The sequence below is a fragment of the Scyliorhinus canicula genome, chromosome 6 (genome assembly GCF_902713615.1).
Source record: "Scyliorhinus canicula chromosome 6, sScyCan1.1, whole genome shotgun sequence".
Taxonomy (NCBI): domain Eukaryota; kingdom Metazoa; phylum Chordata; class Chondrichthyes; order Carcharhiniformes; family Scyliorhinidae; genus Scyliorhinus; species Scyliorhinus canicula.
In genome coordinates this window covers 108,933,632-108,959,927 of record NC_052151.1, presented here as the reverse complement: position 1 = coordinate 108,959,927, position 26,296 = coordinate 108,933,632, and the positions used below count along the sequence as shown (strand labels likewise).

Below are 26,296 nucleotides of genomic sequence, written 5' to 3'. Positions count from 1 at the left end.
TCCAACACTGAGTTGCTGAGACTTGATTTTGATTTTATTTCATTTGATTTATTGTCACATGTACCGAAGTACAGTGAAAAGTATTTTTCTGCGGCCGAGGAACGTACACAGTACTTTCATAGTAGATGCAAGAATAATCAACAGGGAACATTGACAAATGGTACATTGACAAAACAGTGATTGGTTACAGTGCAGAACAAGGGGCCAAACAAAGCAAACAAAGCAAATACATGAGCAAGAGCAGCATAGGGAATCGTGAATAGTATTCCTACAGGGAAACGATCAGCCCAAGGGGGAGTCATTGAGGAGTTCTGTTTGTATTTCAGGTTTGGTTTACTGCTGTTGTTTAATCACATATTTATCTTTATTTTTCCAGTTTTATCAATACTTCTATGTATCTAGACATTTGTCATGATGGCTCGACATAAGATTATGTTACACTACCTGTTGCTGTTGCTGATCTCTCAATGTGCAGAAGTTGAAGTTGGTCGGCAACGTAGTTCAAATTCTCCTCTTCTGGTGAGTAACTACCTTCTATAAATTGTGTGTAACAGAAAGTAAAGCAACTAAAATTCTAGATTTGCAACGTATTTTCTAACTCTGCTCTTACTCAGATCTGACAGGACAAAAACAATCAATAGAAATCATGCCACGTACTTCACAAAGGAAATGCACCTTCAGTTATTTGGTGATATTTGTCACTTTGCACTGGCAAATCTTGAAGTTAAAGAAGCAGCCATGTCAGCAGAGATTCCTTAAAGTGCACAATGGTGTGACAAATGTTGTGAATCACCTTTCTCTAATCTCTTTATGGGGTTAGGAATCCACAGCCTTTCTGTCTCATTCCTACAGTAACTCCAGCGAGGATTACAATTCATGTAAGGATCTGATTATAGGTCATGGCATTAAATAAGTGCCTCCTGGATGACCTAGTAATGATAATAATAATCTTTAATATTACAAGTAGGCTTACATTAACACTGCAATGAAGTTACTGTGAAAAGCCCCGCATCGCCACACTACAGCGCCTGTTCGGCTACACAGAGGGAGAATTCAGAATGTTCAATTCACCTAACAGAACATCTTTGTGGGACTTGTGGGAGGAAACTGGAGCACCCGGAGGAAACTCACGCAGACACAGGGAGAACACGCAGACTCCACGCAGATAGTGACCCAAGCCAGGAATTGGACCTCGGAACCTGGCACTGTGAAGCAACCAGTGATAACCACTGTGCTACCGTGTTGCCCTCTAGGAGTGTAGCTCCACATACCCCAATCAAGTCTATAGAGAGAAAGGGTGGGGGGGGGGGGGGGGGGGAGGGGAGAAGAGATAGTCAGGGCTTGGGGTGGTGACTCCCGAAGGCAGGAGTTCCTGCATGTCTGTTTTTCCCCCTATTTAATTAGAATTACAGTGAATAATAGAAGATTACTTGTGTTTGAATTTTACAAGCCTGGTGACTGTATTCAATTTAACTCCACCTGTGTTGAGGCTCCGGGTCAAGTGGGACTGGATTTGACTGTGCACTGGCCTAGAGTGTCATAACAAATGGAATGTATTTTTGTTGAACATTTTGAACTGTTTTTTAAAGAATGTTTCCTATTGTTTATTTACCACCATATATTTTAATCTACTTACCGAATCAATCTTAACTAATGACTCCTCCCTTGATATTCATTTAATGATCTTTGTTTAAGATTTAAATTCTACTTTGTGTTTGGAATGCAATTTCAAACAACTTGAAATGCAAACATATTATGATCATTATTTCCCAAAGGTATCTTTCATGATGACAATAATAATTATACTAATTAACCCATGCTCATTGTACAAAACTGTATCAACAATAGCTTTCTCTAAAATGTTGCACAATGTTTTCTTTCAGAAAACTGTCATGAGTACATTCTACAAACTTTCCGACCATCCTTGCCAATTAAATTATCCCAATCTATATAGACATTACAAATCTCCGCTACTATTACATCGCCTTTGTCGCAAAGCATGCCAATTTTGAGGCCCTCACACTCCCGTATCTTCCTCAGCAGCACCCAGCTCCCAGTGGGTCTGCTGATCAACTAGTGCTGGGTATTTTCTCTTTCAGCCTCCCAGCTTGGGAATCCACTCACCATCTTCAATTGGATGGTTATGCAGATGCAGCCAATTGGCTCCCAGCTTCTTGTAAAATTGAGCCTTCCCAATAAGCTTAGATTGTTCCAGTGCCTATTTTGTCAGGAATTGACTGGATACAGTGAACAGAGCCATAGACAGAGGAATTATCTTCAGGTAGATAATTATTGATGCATTCTACTGGTCATGTTCTTTGATGAATTTGCAAGCAATCCAGTTTTTTTAATAAGCTTTTTGTGCCCAGTTTTCAGTAACTTAAATGCATTTCAATCCCTTCAGCCACCAGAAAAGACATGGTATTATTTTCTATTGGGTCTGTGAGAAGTAAACTTGGAGGTGGTGTGAAGAGATTGTTGCACATCGAGCAACTATTGATACCTGCTAAGACTTTTTATACATCTTTGCCGATGATATGCTTGATATCACCGGAGTAATGTTCTGCAAATATCCATTATCTTATCAAACGTTCATCCCATTGCAGATGGATGATATGATATTGGATGTGTAAAGGAAAAACTGGAAAATTAGAAAAAGAACTGAACATCATTGTTTTCACAAGAATGTTTAGCACCAGACAAGTGTAAAAATCTGATTGTTAATGTGGTATTTCAAAGTGAAGTTAAAAAAGTATAATTTCTACTCAGTTTTTGATCACAGTTGTTATTATTTAATCAGACTAACTTTCTGAAATTGCATGTGTAAGCTAAACTGAGGCAACATTCCAACATAAAGAAATCTTCACTGTTGCTTCCAAAGAATTGGTTAATGTTGTGAATTTTCAATATTTTTACACTGAACTGCGCAATGTAATAATTTCAATGTATTATCATTTAGGCAGAAGAGACTTCCTTAACAGAAGACAGTAATATTCAAATCCATCTCAACAGACAGAAAAGAAATGGTAAGAGATTAGCGCATGTTATTATTTTCAGACTTCTGGAATGTTCCTTTAAATGAGGGGACATTTAGAAATTATTTCCTAACTTAATCTCTACTGCCTCAGATTTGTTTAAAATTGTCAAATTGAATTTTGAAATATAAGAACATAAGAACTAGGAGCAGGAGTAGGCCATATGGCCCCTCGAGCCTGCTCCGCCATTCAATGAGATCATGGCTGATCTTTTGTGGGCTCAGCTCCACTTTCCGGCCCAAACACGATAACCCTCAATCCCTTTATTCTTCACAAAACTATCTATCTTTATCTGAAAAACATTTAATGAAGGAGCCTCAACTGCTTCACTGAGCAAGGAATTCCATAGATTCACAACCCTTTGGATGAAGAAGTTTCTCCTGAACTCAGTCCTAAATCTACTTCCACTTATTTTGAGGCTATGCCCCCTAGTTCTGCTTTCACCCGCCAGTGGAAACAACCTGCCCGCATCTATCCTATCTATTCCCTTCATAATTTTCTATGTTTCTATAAGATCCCCCCGCATCCTTCTAAATTCCAAAAAGTACAGTCCCAGCCTACTCAACCTCTCCTCGTAATCCAACCCCTTCAACTCTGAGATTAACCTAGTGAATCTCCTCTGCACACCCTCCGGCGCCAGTACGTCCTTTCTCAGGTAAGGAGACCAAAACTGAACACAGTACTCCAGGTGTGGCCTCACTAACACCTTATACAATTGCAGCATAACCTCCCTAGTCTTAAACTCCATCTCTCTAGTAATGAAGGACAAAATTCCATTTGCCTTCTTAATCACCTGTTGCACCTGTAAACCAACGTTTTGCGACTCATGCACGGGCACACCTAGGTCTCTCTGCACAGCAGCATGTTTTAATATTTTATCATTTAAATAATAATCCCTTTTGCTGTTATTCCTACCAAAATGGATAACCTCACATTTGGCAACATTGTATTCCATCTGCTAGACCCTAGCCCATTCACTTAACCTATCCAAATCCCTCTGCAGACTTCCGGTATCCTCTACACTTTTTTCTTTACCACTCATCTTAGTGTCATCTGCAAACTTGGACACATTGCCCTTGGTCCCCAACTCCAAATCATCAATGTAAATTGTGAACAATTGTGTGCCCAACACTGATACCTACGGGACACCACTAGCTACTGATTACCAACCAGAGAAACACCCATTAATCCCCACTCTTTGCTTTCTATTAATTAACCAATCCTCAATCCATGCTACTACTTTACCCTTAATGCCATGTATCTTTATCTTATGCAGCAATCTTTTGTGTGGTACCTTGTCAAAGGCTTTCTGAAAATCCAGATATACCACATCCATTGGCTCCCCGTTATCTACCGCTCTGGTAATGTCCTAAAAACATTCCACTAAATTAGTTAGGGATGACCTGCCCTTTATGAACCCATGCTGCGTCTGCCCAATGGGACAATTTCTATCCAGATGCCTCGCTATTTCTTCCTTGATGATAGATTCCAGCATCTTCCCTACTACCGAAGTTAAGCTCACTGGCCTATAATTACCCGCTTTCTGCCTACCTCCTTTTTAAACAGTGGTGTCACGTTTGCTAATTTCCAATCCGCCGGGACCACCCCAGAGTCTACTGAATTTTGGTGAATTATCACGAGTGCATTTGCAATTTCCCTAGCCATCTCTTTTAGCACTCTGGGATGCATTCTCCTGGGGCCAGAAGACTTGTCTACCTTTAGCCCCTTTAGCTTACCCATCACTACCTCCTTAGTGATAACACTCATCTCAAGATCCTCACCTGTCATAGCCTCATTTCTATCAGTCACTGGCATGTTATTTGTGTCTTCCACTGTGAACACCGACCCAAAAACCTATTCAGTTCCTCAGCCATTTCCTCATCTCCCATTATTAAATCTCCCTTCTCATCATCTAAAGGACCAATATTTACCTTAGCCACTCCTTTTTGTTTTATTATTCGAGAGATTAGCAACACGTGATTGGGGGTAACTACGTTCAATGCATTAGGAAGGAAACTATAGTCATCATTGTCAACCTTACATCAAAATCCTTTAAACTCTATCAGTTGTTCACTATCTGTGTTTATTCATAAAGATCAGGAACTCCACTCTGTCAGATTATCATCCAGGTATAAATCATGAAAGTCACCTCATAAAGCCTTCCCAGCACTGTATGAAATAGACCCTTGATTTATAATATAGCACAGTGTTATTTATTCTGAGGAAGTATGGCACCAGTAATAAGTCATCTGTTGAACCTTAGGGCGGGATTCTCAGATAATCGGCGCGATGGCCGGGACCCGGCGGTATCGGGCCCATCCAAAAGTCGCGAAGTCTCCAGGCCCGAATGGGCTAGCAGCGGCGTGACGCCATTCGCGATGGCGGCACCCGCTGTTAACGCGGCGCGTAAATTGACGCTGGGTGGCATAATCAACGGCATAATCAACGCCGTCCAGCATCACAGCACAAAAGACCCCCCCCCCGGGAAGATCCGCAAACATGGCCAGCCGCCGCGCAGCACCGAGGTCCCTGGAGCGCGACATCGAGGCACTCCTGGATGCCGTACAAGAGAGGAGGGAGGCCCTGTACCCCGGACATGGCCGCAGGGTCGCCCCACGCCTCAGCCGGCGCCTGTGGAGGGAGGTAGCAGAGGACGTCAACGCTGTGGCTGTGACACTGAGGACAGGCACCCAGTGCCACAAGATAGTCAATGACCTTGTCAGGGAAGCCAGGGTGAGTTCCTCCCCCCCCCCCACCCCCCACCCCCCGATGAGTGGCACACCCCCCACGTGAAACATAACCCTAACCCTAATGTGCTGCGACCTCTGCCAATATACGTGCACCCGCTGTCGTGCAGTCATATACCTGTCTAACACTGTTGCCCTTTACCCCTGCCACCCACCTGCCCGCCCCCCCCACAGGAGAAGCATGCACACAACAACAGGGAGTGTCAGAGGACTGGAGGGGGCACAGCTGATGAGAGGTCACTCTCCGTCCATGAGGAAAGGGCCCTGGAACTGGCAGGCGGACCTGAGGACCGGGAGGTTGCCGATGCAGAGGTCAGGGGCCTGCCAGAAAGTAAGCCACCCACGGCCCTTCCCCCTTCCCCATATCCCCCCAACCCCATATCCCCCATATCCCCTCGCCCCATATCTTCCATATCCTCATACTCCCCATATCCCCTCTCCCCATATCCCCTCTCCCCCATATTCCCCATATCCCCCTCCACCGTATCCCCCATATCCCCCCTCCCCCATATCCCCCATATCCCCCGATCACCGCCCGTGTGTCTAACCATGCTGCTGTATTGTGTGTTGCAGGACCAAACGTCGAGACACCCGCCCCGCGGATGCCGCCCGCCCGTAGGATGCCCCAGGGCAGCCACGAGAGATGGAGAGACCCGGCCCCTCTGGCCTGTGACGCCCGCAGTCCCACCCAGGGCGGCCACGAGAGAGGGAGAGACATAGAGCACCACGGAGACGACACCCGTGTCTCGTGCGGGTGCGGCAATGCAGGCGTGTGACACCCAGCGTCGAGGGGAGCAGCCACAGGCCCCCGTCGCAGCCGAGCCAGTACAGACCTACACAGGACACCCCTACCCAGGACACCCCTACCCAGGACACCCCTACCCAGGACACCCCTACCCAGGACACCCCTACCCAGGACACCCCTACCCAGGACAGCCCTACCCAGGACAGCCCTACCCAGGACACCCCTACCCAGGACGCCCCTACCCAGGACGCCCCTACCCAGGACACCACTACCCAGGACACCACTACCCAGGACACCACTACCCAGGACGCCCCTACCCAGGACACTCCTACCCAGGACACTCTTAACCAAGGACACTCCTACCCAGGACACTCCTATCCAGGACACTCCTACCCAGGACACTCCTACCCAGGACACTCCTACCCAGGACAGCCCTACCCAGGACACCACTACCCAGGACGCCCCTACCCAGGACACTCCTACCCAGGACACTCCTACCCAGGACACTCCTACCCAGGACACTCCTATCCAGGACACTCCTACCCAGGACACTCCTACCCAGGACACTCCTACCCAGGACACTCCTATCCAGGACACTCCTATCCAGGACACTCCTATCCAGGACACCCCTACCCAGGATGCCCGTATCCAGGACACCCCTACCCAGGACAGCCCTACCCAGGACACCCCTACCCAGGACACCCCTACCCAGGACGCCCGTATCCAGGATAGCCCTACCCAGGACACCCCTACCCAGGATAGCCCTCCCCAGGACAATCCTACCCAGGACACTGCCACACATGAGACTGGACGACAGGACAGTGACACACTGCAGACGGGTGGAGACGAGGCGCCACTCCAGGGGACCATGGACTCAGAGTTTGACGATGCGCACGACACAACACCACTGCTTTCTCCAACACCCTCCACCATCGCAGAGACACTCACCTCGGTTGGGCTTTTTAGTGATGAAGCTTCTGGTACACTCACTGGTGCGCACAACACAGCCAAACCGGTACAGCAAATGGAGGTAGGAGCAGCAGAGGGGCCGGGAGGTCGGAGGGCATCCTGGCGCAAGCAAACATCTGCCGCTCAGATGGGTCCCGGGCTCCTGGAGTTACCGCACCCACCCACAGACCCGATGCAGCCACCAAACCTGGGACGAAGGAAGAGGATGATGGTTGGCTTGCGGAGGGTGCAGACGCAGGTGGAGGAGTCCACCCGTGTCCAGGTGCTGGGAGTGGTGCCGGTCATGCGTGCCACCCAAGCCGAAACCACACGGGAGGCGTCCGCGATGGAGGCAATGGGTGCGACGGTGTCAGATATGGGATGCAAGGCCTGGAGCTTTCCGTGCAGGCGGCATCCGTTGCCCAGGGCTTGGCTTCCCTCTCACAGGAAGCCATGGGCCTGAGCCATTGGCAGATGGCAGAGGCGCTCAACCCCGTGGCCCAGTCTCAGCAGGCAATGGCCCAGTCTCAGCAGGCCATCACTGAGGGCATCGGCGCCACCGTCCAGGTGCTGGCCGGCGTCACCAAGACACAGACAGGGATGGCCAACTCTCTCAGCTCCATGGCTGCAAACCTGCAGACCCTTGTCCATACCAGCACGGGCCTCCAGGACTGGCAACGCCAGGTGTCGGGGGGGCGTCAGGCACCCCGAGGGGGGAGGAGGTGCTGGGGCCCGTCCCGGGTCCCCCTGTAGGGGAGGTCCCAGAGCACCGCGGCACCTCGGACTCCCCCCTTCCGTCTCAGGTGCATCTGCTGGGCAGCGGGCAGGACAGGCTGGCAGCTCGCCATCCCAGTGCCAGAGCCGCAACCTGGCCCATCTAGGCCGGGCCTCCCCAGGAAACAGCCGCCAAAGGGATCCTGAGTCACAGGGCAGGAATCACAGGAGTCCAGCTCCAGTCCTGCTGTACCGTCTGGGGAACCACCTAGGCGTAGTCAAAGGGCCCGTAGGGCCAAACAATTAGGCACTGAATAAGTTGGTACGGGTGAAGGGCACAGACGGGTTTTAGGGGCTAGGGCACATGTATGGACAGTTTGTAATTAAAATCACTTTCAAACCTACGGAACCTGCCTTTGTGTTCTGTCCGAAGAGGGTGTGTCATGAATGTTGTGTGAGGGGTGGTCTGAAGTTGGCCCCAGGTGAATGTGCCCCTCCTCCACCTGGGCCGCCCTCTCCATCCCCCCCGGGCAGAGGATGGGACCCTGCGCTGCAGTGTGACGGCCGCATGCAGGGCTGGTCCGGGTGGATGGTGGTACTGTGGTCATGGGTCAGACATTCTCCAACAATGTGGAGCCAGGAGCTCATCGCAGAGCGGGTCGTCATCATCCTCCATGGCCTGCAATAGACACGCTTCCACCAGCATCCGTGTGAGCCCGGCCCGTTTTGCCGCAGATGGATGTGCAATGGAGGGGTGGTGTGCATGTGGGTGGGGTGGGGGTGGTTGGTGGTGGGTGGGGGGGTTAGGGTGTTGGTGCTGGTTGGGTGAGGGGGGGTGAGGTAGTTGGTTCTGGGTGGGTGAGGGGGGGGGTTAGAGTGGTTGGATATTGCCACGGTGTGCGGTATGTGGCCATACTCACTGATTTGTATGCCCCCTAGTCAATGAACCGGGCGGCTATCAGCCTGTCCCCTGCTCGCTGGCCCAGCCGGTAACGGTGGGCAGCCACCCGCCCATGTCCAGCCCGTCTGCCCTGACCATTGCCCCCATCTCCCTCATCTGGGGAGGTCTGTGCCTCTTCCTCCTGCTCCTCCACTCCCCCCTCCTCTGCCTGCGGCACATCGCCCCTCTGCTGGGCTATGTTGTGCAGGACACAGCACACCACAATGATGTGGCCGATCCTATCTGGTGGGTACTGGAGGACCCCCCCAGAGATGTCCAGGCACCTGAAACGCATCTTCAGCAGACCAAAGCACCTCTCTATCTCACTACTTGGCGCTGCATGGGCATCATTGTAGCTGTTCTCCGCGTCACTCTGTGGCCTCCATATAGGCAGCGTCATCAGCCACGACTGCATCGGGTAAACCCTGTCGCCCAGCACCAGCCCCTCAGCCGGGGGTGGCGTCCCTCGAACATGCTGTGCCGCCTCTCTGCCATGCTCCGCCTCCTCCTCCAGGGCAACATGTAGAATAGCGGCTGCCGCCACGGTGGCCACCATATGGCTGATCAGAAAACATGACGGCCACAACATGTCATCATTGCCCGTACCCCCCCCCCCCCCCCCCGGCAGCCAGGTGGGAGGATGGTACCGGGGCCAGGCGGACGACCTCCCTCTCCCCCCACCCCCCCTCCCCGGCACTCTCCCCTCCTTCCCCGGCACTCGTTCTCTCCCCCCACTTTTCGTTAAATACCCGTGGTCACGTCGGTGGGACTTCGGCCCATCCGGCACCGGGACCCATCACCTCCCGCTGGCCCCCGCCATTCTCCGAGGCGGGCGGCGGGATTGACGCCTCGCCGACTTTTTGCCAGTTGGAGAATTCGGGACACGGCGGGGGCAGGATTGACGCTGGCCCCCGGCGGGGGGGGGGTCGGAGAATCCCGCCCTTAGTCTGTTGCAGATTACTGGACCTTTGGATTAACCCAAGATTTCAGGAACCATGATACATGGAAAAAGAAAGGAACTTTCCCCAAGGATCCCATGCTGTAGGAGAACTCTTATTCCCACCATTTCATCAGTTGAAGGAGATTTCACCCTGCCCCTCAACAATTTGCGATGCGGTCAATGATTAGACAAAGCCATAGGTGGAAGTTTTGCTGAACTGCACTGCTAGGGACAGGAACAGGAGTAAGCCATTCAGCCCTTCTGAGCCTGACCCACCATTCAATTAGATCATGGCTGATCAGTGACCTAACTCCATATACCTGCTGTTGGCCCATATCCCTCAGCATTTTTGCTTAACAAAAATCTATCTGTCTCATGTTTAACATTAATAACTGATCTAGCTTCAACTGCTATTTGTGGGAGACAGTTCCACACCTCTACCACCCTTTGAGTGAAGAAGTTCTTCCTAACAACTCTTCTGATCGATTTAACACTAATTTTTAAACTATGCCCCTTAGTTTTAAAATCTCCAACCAGTGGAAATAGTTTATCTTTATCTGTATTTCCCTGTTAATACCTTGAATACTTTGATCAGATCCCACCTCGCCTTCTAAATTTGTGCGAAAACAGGTCTAATTTGTGTAATCTCACCTCGTAACTCAACCCCTGTAATCTTGGTATCATTTTTGTAAACCTATGTTGCACTATGGTGTGATGCCCAGAACTGCTCCCAGTACTCCAAATGGGGTCAAACCAGGGTTTTGTATAACTGCAGCATAACCCCTGTGTCTTTATATTCCAATCCTTTCGATATAAAGGCTAGCATTCGATTAGCCTTTTTTATTATTTTCAGCTGTTTTGTGGAATTTCAGGTCTAGTGTTTTAATTTTCATGTTATTGCACAATTGTTACACCAGTAACATATTGAATTCTACAAAGCTGAGCATTAACTTGTGGCTGTCTTTAATTTTGGACACTTCAAGACTCAATTCTAACATGATATTGGGCGGGATTTTCCTCGCAACCTGCCAAGTGTTTCGCGGAAGCAGCCCGCCATTGGCTGGCAGCGGGATCTTCTGGACCACCATTGTCAACGGTGCAACTCACTGAATGCCCCCCTCGCTGCCGTGAAACTGGTGACGTGGGTGTGCCTTCGGTGGGTCCAGAGAATCCCACCAGCATGTGAGGATGGAAAGTTTCAGCCATAATTACTACTCAAGGCAGTATTTACAATAGCACAGGGAGACATCGGCAGCAAAGACTACAGAAGCAAAACTAATTTATCAGATTATCTATTCATAGAAAAAGAAACGTTTAGTTATACCAAGTTAGTACGGAGTTCCTAGGGCAGTGAATCGAAAGCTTGAAGAGATTTTTGACTGGTTTGAAATCCCTCAAAAGTTGAGAAATATAGACTTCTAGTTAACATAAATGAGTTCAGTAAACTTTCAAACTATCTAGGATTCACTCAGTGAAAGTTCACACCTCATTGGCCAAGAGTTGATGGAGAAATGGTAGCACAGTGGTTAGCACTGTTGCTTCACAGCTCCAGGGTCCCAGGTTCGATTACCGGCTTGGGACACCGTCTGTGCGGAGTCTGCACGCTCTCCCCGTGTCTGCGTGGATTTCCTCCGGTTTCTCCGGTTTCCTCCTGCAAGCCCCGAAAAACGTTCTTGTACCCGAACAGGCGCCAAAATGTAGCGACTGGGGGATTTTCACAGTAACTTCATTGCAGTATTAATGTAAGCCTACTTGTTACAACACAGATTATTATTATGATAAATTGAAAGATTTTTGCATATTTCATCCTCTTCGTGGATGTCCTGCATATTCTAACTGAGCAACTAAGATAATAATAATCGCTTATTGTCACAAGTAGGCTTCAATGAAGTTACTGTGAAAAGTCCCTAGTCGCCACATTCTTGGCGCCTGTTCAGGAAGGCTGGTACGGGAATTGAACCCGTGCTGTTGGCATTGTTCTGCATTGCAAGCCAGCTATTTAGCCCAGTGTGCTAAACCAGCCCCTGGAAGTGCCATGGTCAATAATGATGACATTGAACTATGTGGTGGGGTGATTATAATATGCCTGAATATGTGTGGAACTGGCGAAAACCACAGCAAGTCACACATTTAAAGATTTTTTGATTGAAGACTCAATTTATGGACTGTCAGTTTGAACAGGGAAGTGGATCAGAGTGAAGGTGTGAAGGTCCAGAGGTTCTGGACACCTGTTATGTGATGACCAAGAAAGAAATTGCACTGAGAGTTGCATTCATCAGAGGAAACAATAGTCAAGTGAGACTGCAGTTAATTATATTCTCGAGTTAAAGAAACTCTCTCATCACCTGTGAGTATGTAACAATCATGCAAACTCATAAATCGTAGGAGGCCTAAAGAGCAATAAATGCAGCCTAATCTTTCGAGTAAAGGCAATAGGTTGACCTGGAAGAAGGTCAATGAAGATGAAATGGCCATGGAACTGGTGGAAAATTTGTACAAATTGCTGGCAAGTTGTGCAACTCTGAGGAAAATGACACAGTTCTTGTTTCTATGAGGTGCTCTAAGTTGTAGCTGTACTTCTCAGTCTCAATATGCAAAAATCTTTTAGTTTCTCCATCCGCTCTTGGCCAAAGGGGTGGGAATTGTCACTGAGTGAATCCTAGATAGTTTGAAAGTTTACTGAACTCATTTCTGTTAACTTAGAAGTTTGTAGTCACGGCTCAAATTTTGAAGGACTTCAAGCAAATCAAAAATCTCTTCAAGCTTTCTATGCACTGCTATAGTTAAAGTTGACGTAATGATTTCCATGACTGGGAATCTGCCATGACCACCAGTAACAACAAGCAGTGTTCACCAGAAACAGCAGAGTGTACCGTTTACAAGATGCATAGCAGCAACTCACCAATATTTTTTCAAAAGAACCTTCCAAACCCACCTTGATGGACAAGGGCAGCAGATGCATGGGAACACTACCAAGCCAAGTTAACTTGTTCCTTCACTGTCATTGGATCAAAATCCTGGAACTGCCTTCCTGACAACACCAGTTGCAGTTCAAGAAGGAAACACACCACCCCCTTCTCATGAACATTTAGAGAAGGGAAACAAAAGTGTTGGCCCCACCCACCTCTATGAAGGAAATAAACAAAGGTGGGTGCTTCGCTAGAGTGAATTACTCCAGTTGCATCCAAATCCACTCCACGGGGCGGCACGGTGGCACAGTGGTTAGCACTGCTCCCTAACAACACCAGGGGTCGGGTTCAATTCTGACCTTGGGTGACTGTGTGGAGTTTGCAGATTCTCCCCGTGTCTGCATTTCCTTTGAGTGCTGTGTTGCCATCCTGCAGTCCAAAGATGTGCAACTTAGGTGCATTGGCCATGCTAAATTACCACTTAGTGTCCAAAGGGCTAGGTGGGGTTATGGGGTTAGGGCGGGTAAGTGGACCTGATTGGGGTACTCTTTTGGAGGGTCAGTGCAGATGCAATGAGCCAAATGCCCTCCTTCTGCACTGTAGATAATTTATGATAAAGACAGGTGTAGGTATGTTCACAGCAGCCTTGTGGCATTTCCCTATATTTGACTCCCTAACTCTCCTCACATTTCATGAGGTGCATTTGGGCGGATCGAGTTAAAATCTCTCACATGGTCTTCAATTTGAAACTCAGCAAATTCCTTTTCAAAGTCCATTTGCATCCAGCTGTAGAACTTCCACAGTGCACTTAGAATGTCTATTCCTGAAAGAATTTGAGGAAATTGATGAGGCAGGAACTTCTTTATCTGAATCTGTATCATTATTTATTACGTTATTATTGTGAAGATATTCCATCAATTCCATTAAGTAACAGGAAATGGAAGTAATATTCGTCAATCTCTCATTGCCAGTATATGTTCTGTCCCCTGTTTAACATAAGCACCAGTACAGGCTGTTTCCAATTTTCATGGATGTTACTGATTTCACTACCGCTGATGTTTGTTTTTTGTTTACAATATATATTTTTAAAAATTCATTTATGGGACGTGGGCGTTGCAGGCTGTGCCAGCATTTATTGCGCCCTTGAGGGGGCATTTAAGAGTCACCCACATTGCTGTGGGTCTGGTATCACATGTAGGCCAGACCAGGTAAGGATAGCAGATTTCTATCTCGAGAGGAAGTAAACCAGAAGGGCTTTTACGACAATCGACAATGGTTTCACGGTCATCACTAGTCCAGATATTTTATTAACTGCCGTGGTAGCATTTGAACCCGGGTCCCCAGATCATTATCCTAGGTCTCTTGATTACTAGTCCACTGACAATACCACTATGTCGCCGTCTCCCCTGTATATTAACCAGATTCAACTGTTTGTTGTGAAATATCAATGTTAATTTATTTGGCATTGAACTAATTCTTTATTTATTTAATTTTTCAGTCAATCAACTACATGAATATGAGCTGGACGTTGCACTAAACCTAACTGACAGTGCACTGAAATTATTTCTGGAAGGTTTACAATATCCCATTCAAGTTTCTGTTGACAATTACACAATTAATATTACAGACATCACCCTTACAACAGGTGAGTGTGGACAGAACATATCAGAAAGTACAATTCATATTATCTCAAATCTGGCATGTGACTAACTGTGAGATGGCAAAAATTAATCAATACCTCTAATGTTGTTCTTTTTCACATGACCATTTGATTTGAAATGTTGCTCAGAAGCCTATCTTAAGTATGGTTCATAAATAATTACAGTGGAGAAGGAGGAACTTGGTGAATCCTCAACTGCAGATATATGCTTTGATTGACTGATATAATAACTCATAAGGGAATTATTGTTAACAAAGGTGAATTTATTTACTGATTTTCAATTACAGACTTAACACAGCATCTTACTCCTAGTGCAGACTTCGCTGGGAGGAAAGGTCTCATGAGGCCCTGAGTGGGCTTGGTTGGCTGAGACACGACCCTCGACAGCCACATGTGCTCTGGGATTGATACCTGACTGATGCTGGTTCTCTGGCCTGGTGTCAGCTCTCTCTGTCTCCCTCACGGCCTGGTCTGGCTGCTGCCCAGACTGACTCTCTCAATTTCAGCCCTGGTCGAGTTCCCAGCTCCCGCTGGCCGCTGCTCCCAGAGTCCCCTAGACATGATGCGGGCCACTGGCTATCTGGTCTGGCATTGGCATTCTCTGTCTCCCTCACCGTCCAGTCCGGTTGCTGCCCATCTCTCCCACTCCCAGCCCTGCTGCTTGGCTGACCTCTGGCTCTGTTCGAGTCACCCCGGTCCCACTGGCCGCTGCTCCACGATTCCCCTAGTCATGTCACGGACGTTTGCCTGGCCTCCCGGCCGCTGCTCTGTTCACTTCACAGATCCCGCTCGGGTGGCCGAGCCTCCATCCTGAAGAATCGATGGCCATGTGTGCTCCTGCCTAACATGCCTGTTTGCTGTTTCTGGCTATTTGGACGGGCCTCTGCTCTCTCTCAGCTTGTCTGTCGGGTCCAGTCGCAGCCCCACCCAGCCCCCTCATTCTAGCCTACGTCACCCCTCCCGACTACTGCTCTGCTCTCCTCTTGGCTCTCGCTCGACCTTGAGCCTTGACCCTTGAGGAGCGTGTGTGCTCCTGACAAACTGTTTGGCTGCTGCTGACCTGTTGGCCTCTGTTCTTCTTGTTGGTTGGTTGGCTACCCAGCACCTCTTCCTCGCCTCGCTGAACACTTTGCAGGCTCCAATGTTAGGTCAGTGACATCAATCTTGCCTCAGGCTGCCCGCCACACCGAATACCAGAATCCTGGCTGTTACTTTGCACCTTTCCTCAATGAAAGTGAAACTTCACACCAATTTAGGAGATCAGTATCTGAACTGGTTACCTGCTCTAAAGGGGAGTCCACCAATCAGAGCCCAATGTTGTTCTGTATTGCCTGCTGAAAGGCTCAAGAAATGTGAATGCGCCTGTGAGCAAATTTAGAGATTCCAAGGCTCAGATTGGTCTTTCCAATGTGTTCCCACCACAACGCTCACCTCTCCGTATGCCCCCCCCCCCCCCCCCCCATTGGCCGGGGTTCCGTGCTGCGGCTCTGTGTGTTTCATTGAGTCAGCTTCTGGCAGTAACACAAACTTAATAAGACATAATAGGATGCAATATTCCCAGCAATAGGTAGAAATCTTCCGCGCAACTGCAATAACTAGCCTTCAAAATACCAGATGAGATGTGTCTCTCCCTGTAACAAGATCAGTCGGCATTAGATAAAATCAGATGTGAATAGAATATGTTCACCGATACTTTCGGCTATCCTGACTATACTTGCTCACACATCACTTCCAGTAGCCACTCTATCCCATTCTCCAAGTCCCTCTGTCTCTGTTGCATCTGTTTGGATGATGCAACCTTCCATAAAAACACCTTCATTATGCCTTCCTTTTTTTCTCAACTGAGGATTCCACTACATTTTAGTTGACGGGGCCCTCAACTATTGCTTTGCTATTTACATACTTTTGTTCTCACTTCTTCTCCTCCCTCCCTGAACCGCCTGAGGATTCTCACCTTCCACCTCCCCAAACTAATTCTCTACCTTGCTCCCGCGCTGACCTTCCTGTCCTTGGCCTGCTGCAATGTTCCAATGAAGCTTAGTGCATCTGCCATCCTTACCTACATGTGACTCCAGTCACAGAGCAATGCTTAAGTGCCCTCTCAATGGCAATTAGGGATGGGCAATAAATGCTGTCCACTCCCACAGTCTTTAAATTAATATAGAAAAAAAACTTTTGAATGGATACTTTACAGCTTTCTGGGCTCGACGTTGAGCTCAATGGTTTTAGATCACAACCTTTTGTTTCTGTTTTCTCTTATTTCCATTTCATTACCTTCAGACAGCACTTATTCCTGATCCTGCCAGTCACCGCTTCTCTCGTCACATTTTGTTTCTTTATTTATCCATTACCACTCTCTTTGTACTTGCACCGTGGAATCCTTCATCCTTTAATCTCTCCTCCTCCCCACCCTATCACAAACTTTCACTTTTGTAATTTTTCCGACACTTTCCCTCGTGCTGAAATTCTATTACAGGTGAGGGTAAGTAGGCAAAGCACCAGGTGCAGTCAAATTTCTAACTTTTATGAATAAGGGTCACAGACCTGAAATGTTAACAGTGTTTCTACATCTCTACAGATGCTGCCATAGCTCCTCAGTATTTCTTGTATGTTTTTATTTGTGATACTATTATAGGGCGGCATGGCGGCACAGTGGTTAGCACTGCTACCTCATTGCGCCAGGGACTCGGGTTTAATTCCGACATTAGGTGACAGTGTGGAGTTTGTACGTTATCCCGTGTCTGCGTGGATTTCCTCCGGGATCTCCGGTTTCCTCCCACAGTCCAAAGATTTGCAGGTTAGATGAATTGGGCATGCTAAATTGCCTCTTAGTGCACAAAGTTGTGCAGGTTAGGTGGGGTTATGGGGATACAGAAGGAGAGTGAGCCTAGGTGAGGTGTTCTTTCAGAAGGTCTGTGCAGACTTTATGGGCTGAATGGCTTCCTTCTGCACTGTCGGGATTCTATGTCTATTGGACATTTCTGGAGAATATTTTCATCAAATGGTGAAGATCACCCACCAATGTTGTCCCTGTTTTATACAGGAAAAATAGCAGACAATGTGTGCACAGCAATATCCCACAAACAGGACTGTGGTAAGACCAAATAAGCTGAGAAGTTTTCCATCACAGTCCTGACTTGTGACTTTTAGATGATGACTTATTAGATTAGATAGTTTATAGGGGACATGAGGAAAAACCTCTTCACCCAGATGGCGGTGGGCATCTGGAATTTATTCCTAAATTGGTAGTTGAGGCTGAAATGCTCAACTCAATTAAATGTTACCTGGATCTGCATCCGAAATGCTGTAACCTGCAAGGCTATGAACCAGGTGCTGGAAAAAGAGTTTAAAATGAGCGGCTAGTTTCTTTCTTCTCTTTTGTGGTCGGAGCAGACACAATGGCCTGAATGGCCTCTTTCTGCACCATAACCTTTCTATGGTTCTATGATGGACAGGCTTTGAGGGTCTTGAAGTGAATTACCTTCTATGAAATCCCTAGCCTCTACCTTGCTCGTGTAGCCACAGTGTTTTTATGGTTGGTTGAATTTCTGGTCACTGGTATCCACCGAAATGTTCATGAGGTCTTCAGCAATGATTATGGGCATGGTCTGACACAAATGTTAATAAGTGTGGTACTGACGGGAAATTGCTGCGTGCTTCCTGATGGCCGACCAGGCAAGTCCGCCAACAGTATCTAATCCCTATTATGGTCGGTGATGATGCCCCACGGGATTCACATTGGAAATAACTGTCTTGCCAACTGATTCACCTGGACCACGCCCAGCAGATCCCTGCTAATGAGGGGAAGCAGCACTGAAACCGATCTCGCAGAGCAAATCCCAGACAGCACACAACCATGTCACTGCACTGACCAGCTCCCGGGTATTTGATTGTTGTCTGCTGCCTCTGCGCTGTTGATGATTCAAGTGTTCCGGCAAAATGCCCAGGCCTCACAGTCTGGTTGGAATGCCAGGCAGTAACAGTGGCCTGCGACTTACCACATCTACCCAAGGTATCCACTTGGGAGCTCTGACATGTTCACATAACTAAAATAGCCAATTCCCTATTAGCCTTTAGCTGTGCGACCAGAGGCCGCCACGTACAGTGGGAGTTAAAATCTCTTGCCTAGTGGGCCATCGGGAAGCACCCAGCAATTCCCCCTCAGTACCACACTTACAAGCTTTTGTGTTAGATCGCGCCCATAATCATTGCTGAAGACCTCATCAACATTTCGGCCCACCCAGTGGTGACCCCTCCCCCCACTGATGGTGGCCAACCCCCAGCCACTGACCATACTCCCCCTCCCCCCGGGGATCCCACACCCATCCTGAGCAGTGGAGCAGGAACTCCGGTGCCCCTGGGCTGATTGCCCAATTTCAAAGATGGCTATTCACGTCCTCCGATCCCCAGAGCAGGAATTGCGCTAGCTTCATATTTTTAAACAGGAGAGCTGAATGGCACCAGTGTGATTACTAACTGGGGAGCTGGTTAGATCATGGAATGCCATTCGATAGCAGGTCCTACCCATTAATGGAATGAAGATTGGGCTTAATTGGTGATTATTAGTTTCTCTCCACATCGTGGCAGGATTGGGAACGTGCCTGTTAGATTGGTAACAAATGGAGGTTTACAACAAGCTTGGCCAAACATGAGGCTGTCAAGGGAATCCCTCTGGGGGTGCATAGGGTGGTATAGTTTGTAAGGTGGGATAATAATATTTCAGTTCATTAGAATATAGCAATATGAGGTGAGCAAAATTACGTATCATCACCAGCGAAGGGCAGTGAAAATTAGGAAAGGCGATCTCTCTGGTGAGAAACACATTTCCCGATTCTTGCAAAATTGTGTGGGATTGTACACCCTTGCTGCTGATCCCATGGCACGCCAACCCACAGCAGAATTTTTCCAAGTATGGCATCAAGGAGCCCTTGCAAAACTGGTGTCAATGCACTAACTGGGCATAGGAGCATTTTAAAGGACTGAGTATTGAGCTGGCTTTTATGTGGGGTTCCTCCCTCTTAGTTACAGCTCAGCTGAACACACAGACCTGCAGATACATCAACTCTGGTTAAGACGGCTTTATTTTTCCAAGCTTGGTCAACGCACGAGGGAGAGTGATTTGGATAAATGTCAAAACCACTCTGCTTTACACTGGTGCAGACACCCCAATTATACAACTACCCAAAAATCAATAGCTCACCCCAGTTGGACTTGATCCATTCCTTGGAGCTATCAATTTGATAGTGACCAATGAAGGTTGCTTTAAGCAACATGATGACTGTGACCAATTCATGATTTATTCACATCCTGCCACCTGTTGTTTACCAGGATATTTTATCCATTATGAAGTTGTTTTTCTGCCATTCCCATGATACTAATCGCAACCAATTCCTGCCCATCTCATTATTCTTCTAGGGGCAGGGTTCTGAAGTTGGTCCTCTTTACACCATGGATCGTCTGAAACAAGGTGTTGGGGTATTGATAAGAACTGTTTACTGAGCTGACTGTGTTATTTCTGACCACACTATTTCTGTCTAATCCTGTTTGTCTTAAAAACATGGGCAAGTCAGTTAGCTTAAATCTCATCATGCATTGTGGCTACTGCTTTTAGCAAGAGTGTGAATGCTTATTACTGCTATGTCCTAAATATACATGTCAATAATTATTACTGGGTATATTTTCTATGATTAGCCTCAGTCCTCAATAACTTATGTATAACTATTCTAAATGTGATCCTAGCTATCTGGTTTTAAGGGGTCTCACCTCAAGGCATCCCTTCAATCCCCCCTTTTGGCCCTTGGTTAGCCCAAGAATAGGCCATTAAATAGACACATTGAATTTGTTGGATTTGTGGAATGGTCAACAGGTAAGAACTGTAACAGTTCCTCTTTATCTAGGGGGAAACTTTCTTTCTGCCATTCCCTAATTCGTCACCTGAGGCAACAGAGTGTAATTAAAAAGACGAGCAGGATAAACAGCTGCAGAATTCCCGTACCAGCCTCCCCGGACAGGCGCCGGAATGTGGCGACTAGGGGCTTTTCACAGTAACTTAATTGAAGCCTACTCGTGACAATAAGCGATTTTCATTTCATTTTTCAGAATTACAACAATGTGCGATATAATGTATACCCAGGAATAGATATTGGTATTCAGTCCCCAGTTCTATATTTTAGGGAAAAAGTTCTGTGATTTAAACAATTCCTCAGCGTTTTCGGCATGAGTCTTAGTCAGCTCTCGCTCCTTGTTCCAGAGTTGGTTAATCTGTGTCGCCTCCTTCTTAAGTCCTTTCCAGTCTGCCCGTATGTGCAGGATACTTCTGGATGTGTCTGTCAGTCATCATCAGTTAGCTCAAGGTCATCTGCTTCCATGATGGACCCATCCCTATGGAGTTAGCTCATGATGGCCAATGGTAATAGACTCAGATAAATTGCTCAGAACAACATTATAGAACATAGAACATAGAACAGTACAGCACAGAACAGGCCCCTCGGCCCTCGACGTTGTGCCGAGCAATGATCACCCTACTCAAGTCAACGTATCCACCCCACACCAGTAACCCAACAACCCCACCCCCATTAACCTTATATATTTTTTTAAGACACTAAGGGCAATTTAGCATAGCCAATCCACCTAGCCCGCACATCTTTGGACTGTGGGAGGAAACCGGAGCACCCGGAGGAAACCCACGCACACACGGGGAGGACGTGCAGACTCCGCACAGACAGTGACCCAGCCGGGAATCGAACCTGGGACCCTGGAGCTGTGAAGCATTTATGCTAACCACCATGCTACCGTGCTGCCCCTCAGGCAATTCATACACTTCATACACAATGCCTCGCTTGGTATAATTGCTATATGACATCAAATTGTAGTAATTGGTCAAATACTAAGCACTGTTAAACATAGTCTGGTTGTTTACCTCAGCTGCTAACGTGCAGTTCTCTTATGTAGTGTACCCGCAATAATCTTCCGTACTGATGGCTTTCTCTGGGCGCAACCACATTTTCCCCCCTTCTTTGCATACGTGGAGGTCAATGGAGTATATTATACCTGTCTTTTGGATTGCATTTTCAAGAGCATCCTTCAGTTTAATTAACACCCCATTCCCATACTGTCCCAAATAATTCACCCAGAGAGGTTCATGAGTACTGTTCCCTCCTGCCCTGGGAATATACAACATCATTCCCACTAAGAGTGTGTGGTTATCATTTGCAGAGGAATCGTTACTGGCTATTGTCAATCCCCTTAGACGTTCAGGAGCTTGGTGGGCCGTTTTTCTCCAAACTTCCAATTGATCATTGCTCACCCAATTAGATAGTCGGTGTGCATCGAACTGGAGTAGGTTAGCCTGGAGGCTTTGTAATAAGTGTGTTGCATACTTATTACATGCCTGCGCTCTGTGCACTTTCTTTGAGATAGCACTTTGTCTATCAATTAACTCATTAATTGTTGTCTAATATGGCTGCAACTGTTTAAGTTCCTTCCACACTAGCTGATTGAGTCGCTCACTGAGCTCAGTAGCCAATCCGGCATCCTGGTATATGTCCTTAACTGCAGCTCTGATTTGCCTTTTCATAACCTCAATCGCTTCACTTATTTCTGCGATGTCAAGGGTGCTGACAGTTGAAACGCCTGCCCCATATCCGCCAACTTTTAATTGCACTATGTCTCTCTGTTGTCGCTTAAGTGTTTCTAATCCACTCCCTTCCAAAATCTCCCTTCCAGGGTCACACATAATCCTTGACCATAACAATAGGCTGCTAAGTGTAGGTTGGTGAGATTAATCATAACTTTTACATGTTCATATCCCGGTACTATTGTCACTGATTCGTCAGCGGGGGTCAGGACCAACCCGTATCCCATAGTATGGCTAGTAATATGCTCATCACATTTGGGCCTGGGGGTCGTCCTTGGGCTTGTGGTTGTATCCAAGCCGGGGCTTGCCGGTGTCACAGTGGTATGTCAGGTTTCTGCCTGGTCCCTACCCTTATCTGGTGGAGTCCTTGCTTCCTACAATATCCCACCCAATTCTTGGGCTCCTGTGCTGTCTGGCTGCCTACCTCACTTCCCCGATACAAAACTGTTAGTCTATCACATATCATCTCATGATCTTTAGTACGGTTAGGTGCCTGGCAGGGATCTATACTGAATCTCCAGATGGTCCCCAGTAACTTTATAATTCACAATAGGACGATTCGGGTCATCAAGGGCATTCAACGTTTTCTGATCGGTCATTTTAAAAAACATTGTCATCTTGCCTGGTGGCAAAGGTCCTGGGTCGCAGCTTTCCATATTACCTGTAATTCCTATGATCCTGGGTTCCCAACTGATATAGGGCCTTGGTATTTTGGAATTGCAAGTAATTTGTATAAGCTGCCACACAGGAACGTATAGACTCCCATTTGTCCATACATCCTGTCCTGTCATAATAAAAACCTACACCACTCCTTCCCCTTGCTTCTCTCATAGCATTTACAGCATCCCAATGCACTGCGTGACATTGGTATACATGCGATCATTATTTTTTTGTGTTAGCAACGTCCAACTCCTTCCATGTCCATGGCGAGGAGGTCGATGTCGATGGTAGCAACCAGAGATAAAGTGGGGCCCCAAAGCATGCTAGCAATAGAATCCTGTGGATATAAACAAATGCTTTCCGGCGCTCAGTTAGTATTCTATCATTCACATAATCTCCACTCCTTCTTCGTATACATCCTCTCCAAGCCTTTGTCCCATGTTCTGAGCCACCCTGGTGGCCCATCTACAAATTCAGATAATTCCTATTTTACATGCAGCACTGCAAATGTCATGGCTACCCCCTGTTCCTTGGGCTCGCTGACCCACCGGAGGTTCTCCCAATCCTTGTGACTACGGTACGACTCATGAGGTATGGTTTCAATTGTGTCCGGTGCCACCACCGCGGACAGGCTTTCTCGACTATTAGGCCACATGTTTGTCCGGCAATGATTACTGCATAGGGTCCCTCCCATCGAACACCTAGTCCCTTTTTACCTGTCATGAGTTTGCCCATTACCCTATCCCCTGGCGTTGGGAGTTTTGGGGTATCCTTTCCAGTCAGTTTGGTCCAATCTCTGATGTTGCTGTGCAATTACCTGACCCTTGAGGACATGCAGGCAGTCTACCAGACCTTTCATACATTGGAGTACAGTTCCTTTGCTTATCTCGAGTTTCGCCCCTACGGTTGTCACCTCCTCCGAGAGGCACATTGCTCTTTCTGTCATTAACTCAAAAGAGGTTAGACCTGTTACCGGGTGGCTCTTTGTTGCAACAATATTACAGGCAGGGCCCATACCCAATTATTCCCTTCCTGCAATATAGCTTTGGCTAGACTGTTTTTTTAAGGTTCAGGTCATTGCTCTACCATTCCCGAGCTCTGAGGATGCTATGGGATGTAGAATCTCTGCTGGATTCCCAAAACTTTACAGGCCTCCTTCATGGCTTTTCCCATAAAATGGGCCCCTTGGTCAGAATCCAGTTGGAGGGGCAGCCTCCACCTTGGTATTATTTCATTAGCCAATATCAAAGCCACGGTACTGATGGTGGTGTCCTTACACAAGAATGCTTCCACCCACAGGGTGAATTGATCTCTAACCACCAAACAGTATGTTTTACCCTGTACCCGAGGCAAAGACTCAGTAAAATCTAATTGCAAATTTTCCCAGAGTCCCTTGGGCTGGGACTGACTTTCAATCTTTATCTTACAGGGACAGCCTGGTTCCACTAGGGCACACTGTATGCATTGCTGACAGAATTTGGCAACATCCCTGCCCATTCCTTTCCAACATCAACATTCCTTTAATATTTTGATCATATTGTCTCTCCCTGTGTGAGCTTGTCTAGCAGGGATTGCATGGACTCGGGGGCTATTATCTTTCCCTCTCTTGTCCATTTTCCATTATGGCCTATCTGTACCCCGTTATTTGTCGACCTCTCTTTATCCTCCGCTAGCGCTGGTTCTTGCATTTGCTTTACATCAATATTGACATTGTTTGTGACCTCCACGGCTGGTTTCCTGGAGTCTGCACCCCGACTCGTTCCGGCTCTGATAGATCTTTGGCTGCCTGATCGGCCCAACTATTACCTCACTGTGCATGATGCTCAATTTTCCGACGGGCTTGAACCTTAATCACGGCTGCTTCTAAGGGCTGTTGGGCAGCAAGAATCAAGTCCTTGATTAAATTGTCATGCTCTATGTGTCCTTCACTGGAGGTCACAACCCTCGCCTACTCCAAACTGTCATATAATCATGACCTACGCCAAAAGCATACCTACTGTCAGTATACACATTAATCTACTTTCCCTTGCCCCATTCCAGGGCCTTCATTATTAAAGTTATTAAATCAGCTATTTGTGCTGAGTGGTTCCCAGGGATCAGTTCTCCTTCAATCAACAAACCTTCGCTATCCACTACAGCCCATGCCATACGGGCTCTCCTCCTGTATACCTCCTTGCTCCATCCACAGAAACGTCGCTCACTCCCTCTCCCATTAGTGGCTCTCCCGCCAAGCCTCCACTAGTGTCCTCCTCTACTTCCACAATGCATTCATGCCCCATTCCTTGTATCGTTAACCCTATCACTGGATTTTCCCTCATATATTTACAGATTTCCACATGTCTTTCCCCCGGTAAAATATTAGCTTCCCACTTTGAGCACCTACTATCCGAGATGCCGTTCAGCCTCCCAACGTCTAAGAGTTGAACAGTAATGTGAGGGCTATGGAGGATTATCTTACCCATCAGTGTGATGGGTTCTGATGCATTTATTGCCCATGAGGCGCATGCGAAGGCCCGCACACATTGGTGCATGACTTTGGCTCCGCATCTATTTGGGCAGATAATATCCTAATGGTCTTAATGTATCCCCATGCCTCTGGGCTACTATAGTGGCTTGCATTCCACTATCCTCCTGGCAGAAGATGTTGAATGGTTTACTGAGGTCCAGCAACCCCAGAGCGGGCGCCTTCACCATTGTTTGCTACAGATTGGAAAAAGCCTGCATTTCCTCCTCCCCTCACTCTATTTTTGTCTTTGCTAGCCTTTCCCCCCTTTGCTAAATCTTGTAGGGGTTTTGCAAGGGCTGTTTACCCTTCCACTAGATTTTAAATCACCCCTACTATTGATGCACTATTAAAAGTCTACAAATAAATTCTCAAATTCTCCAAGGTACTGCAAATCTTGTTCCACTTGCAATTACCTAGAAAGTAAAACACAAAAGATCCATTCTGCCTGGGGCAAAATGGGTTAATTAATCTGGACATACCTGACAATTTAAAGTAAAAATTCTCAATTCCTGTAAAAAAGCATCTTCAGCTGTTAACAGGCATGGGTTAATTCTCTGCTGTTTGAAAAGAGGCGGGGTAAAAAATTTCAACTGGACATCATTATGTCGCCACCCTCCTTCGTTTGACTTAACCAGAAACACGATGAGGGACCCCTTCTCTTTGATTAATATCTACTTTCCACACATTTCCTCCCTCAAACTGATTCACCGCTGAACTGCAAGGGGCTATCTGTGCCAGGGTAAAGGTCTGCTGCCTTTCCCTCAAAATCATCAGTGATGTTCCTTCACGGCTGCCCTGATGCAGCAGTCATGAGGTTGCACCAGCTTTGTCTGTCTTGTCACTTTGTCTGAGCCAC

The 26,296-nt window shown here is 47.3% G+C and overlaps 1 protein-coding gene across 1 annotated transcript in view; it reads left to right on the top strand.

Annotated features, from left to right (window-relative positions):
- The first annotated feature begins 380 nt into the window (after positions 1 to 380).
- Positions 381 to 26,296, top strand: part of LOC119966825 (adhesion G-protein coupled receptor F1-like) — a 79,874-nt gene continuing 53,958 nt past the window's right edge. The window contains exons 1-3 of the mRNA XM_038798797.1: positions 381 to 519; positions 2,960 to 3,026; positions 14,477 to 14,623. Coding sequence (XP_038654725.1) covers positions 412 to 519; positions 2,960 to 3,026; positions 14,477 to 14,623 — 322 coding nt within the window. The 5' untranslated portion in view covers positions 381 to 411. The remainder of the gene's footprint in view (positions 520 to 2,959; positions 3,027 to 14,476; positions 14,624 to 26,296) is intronic.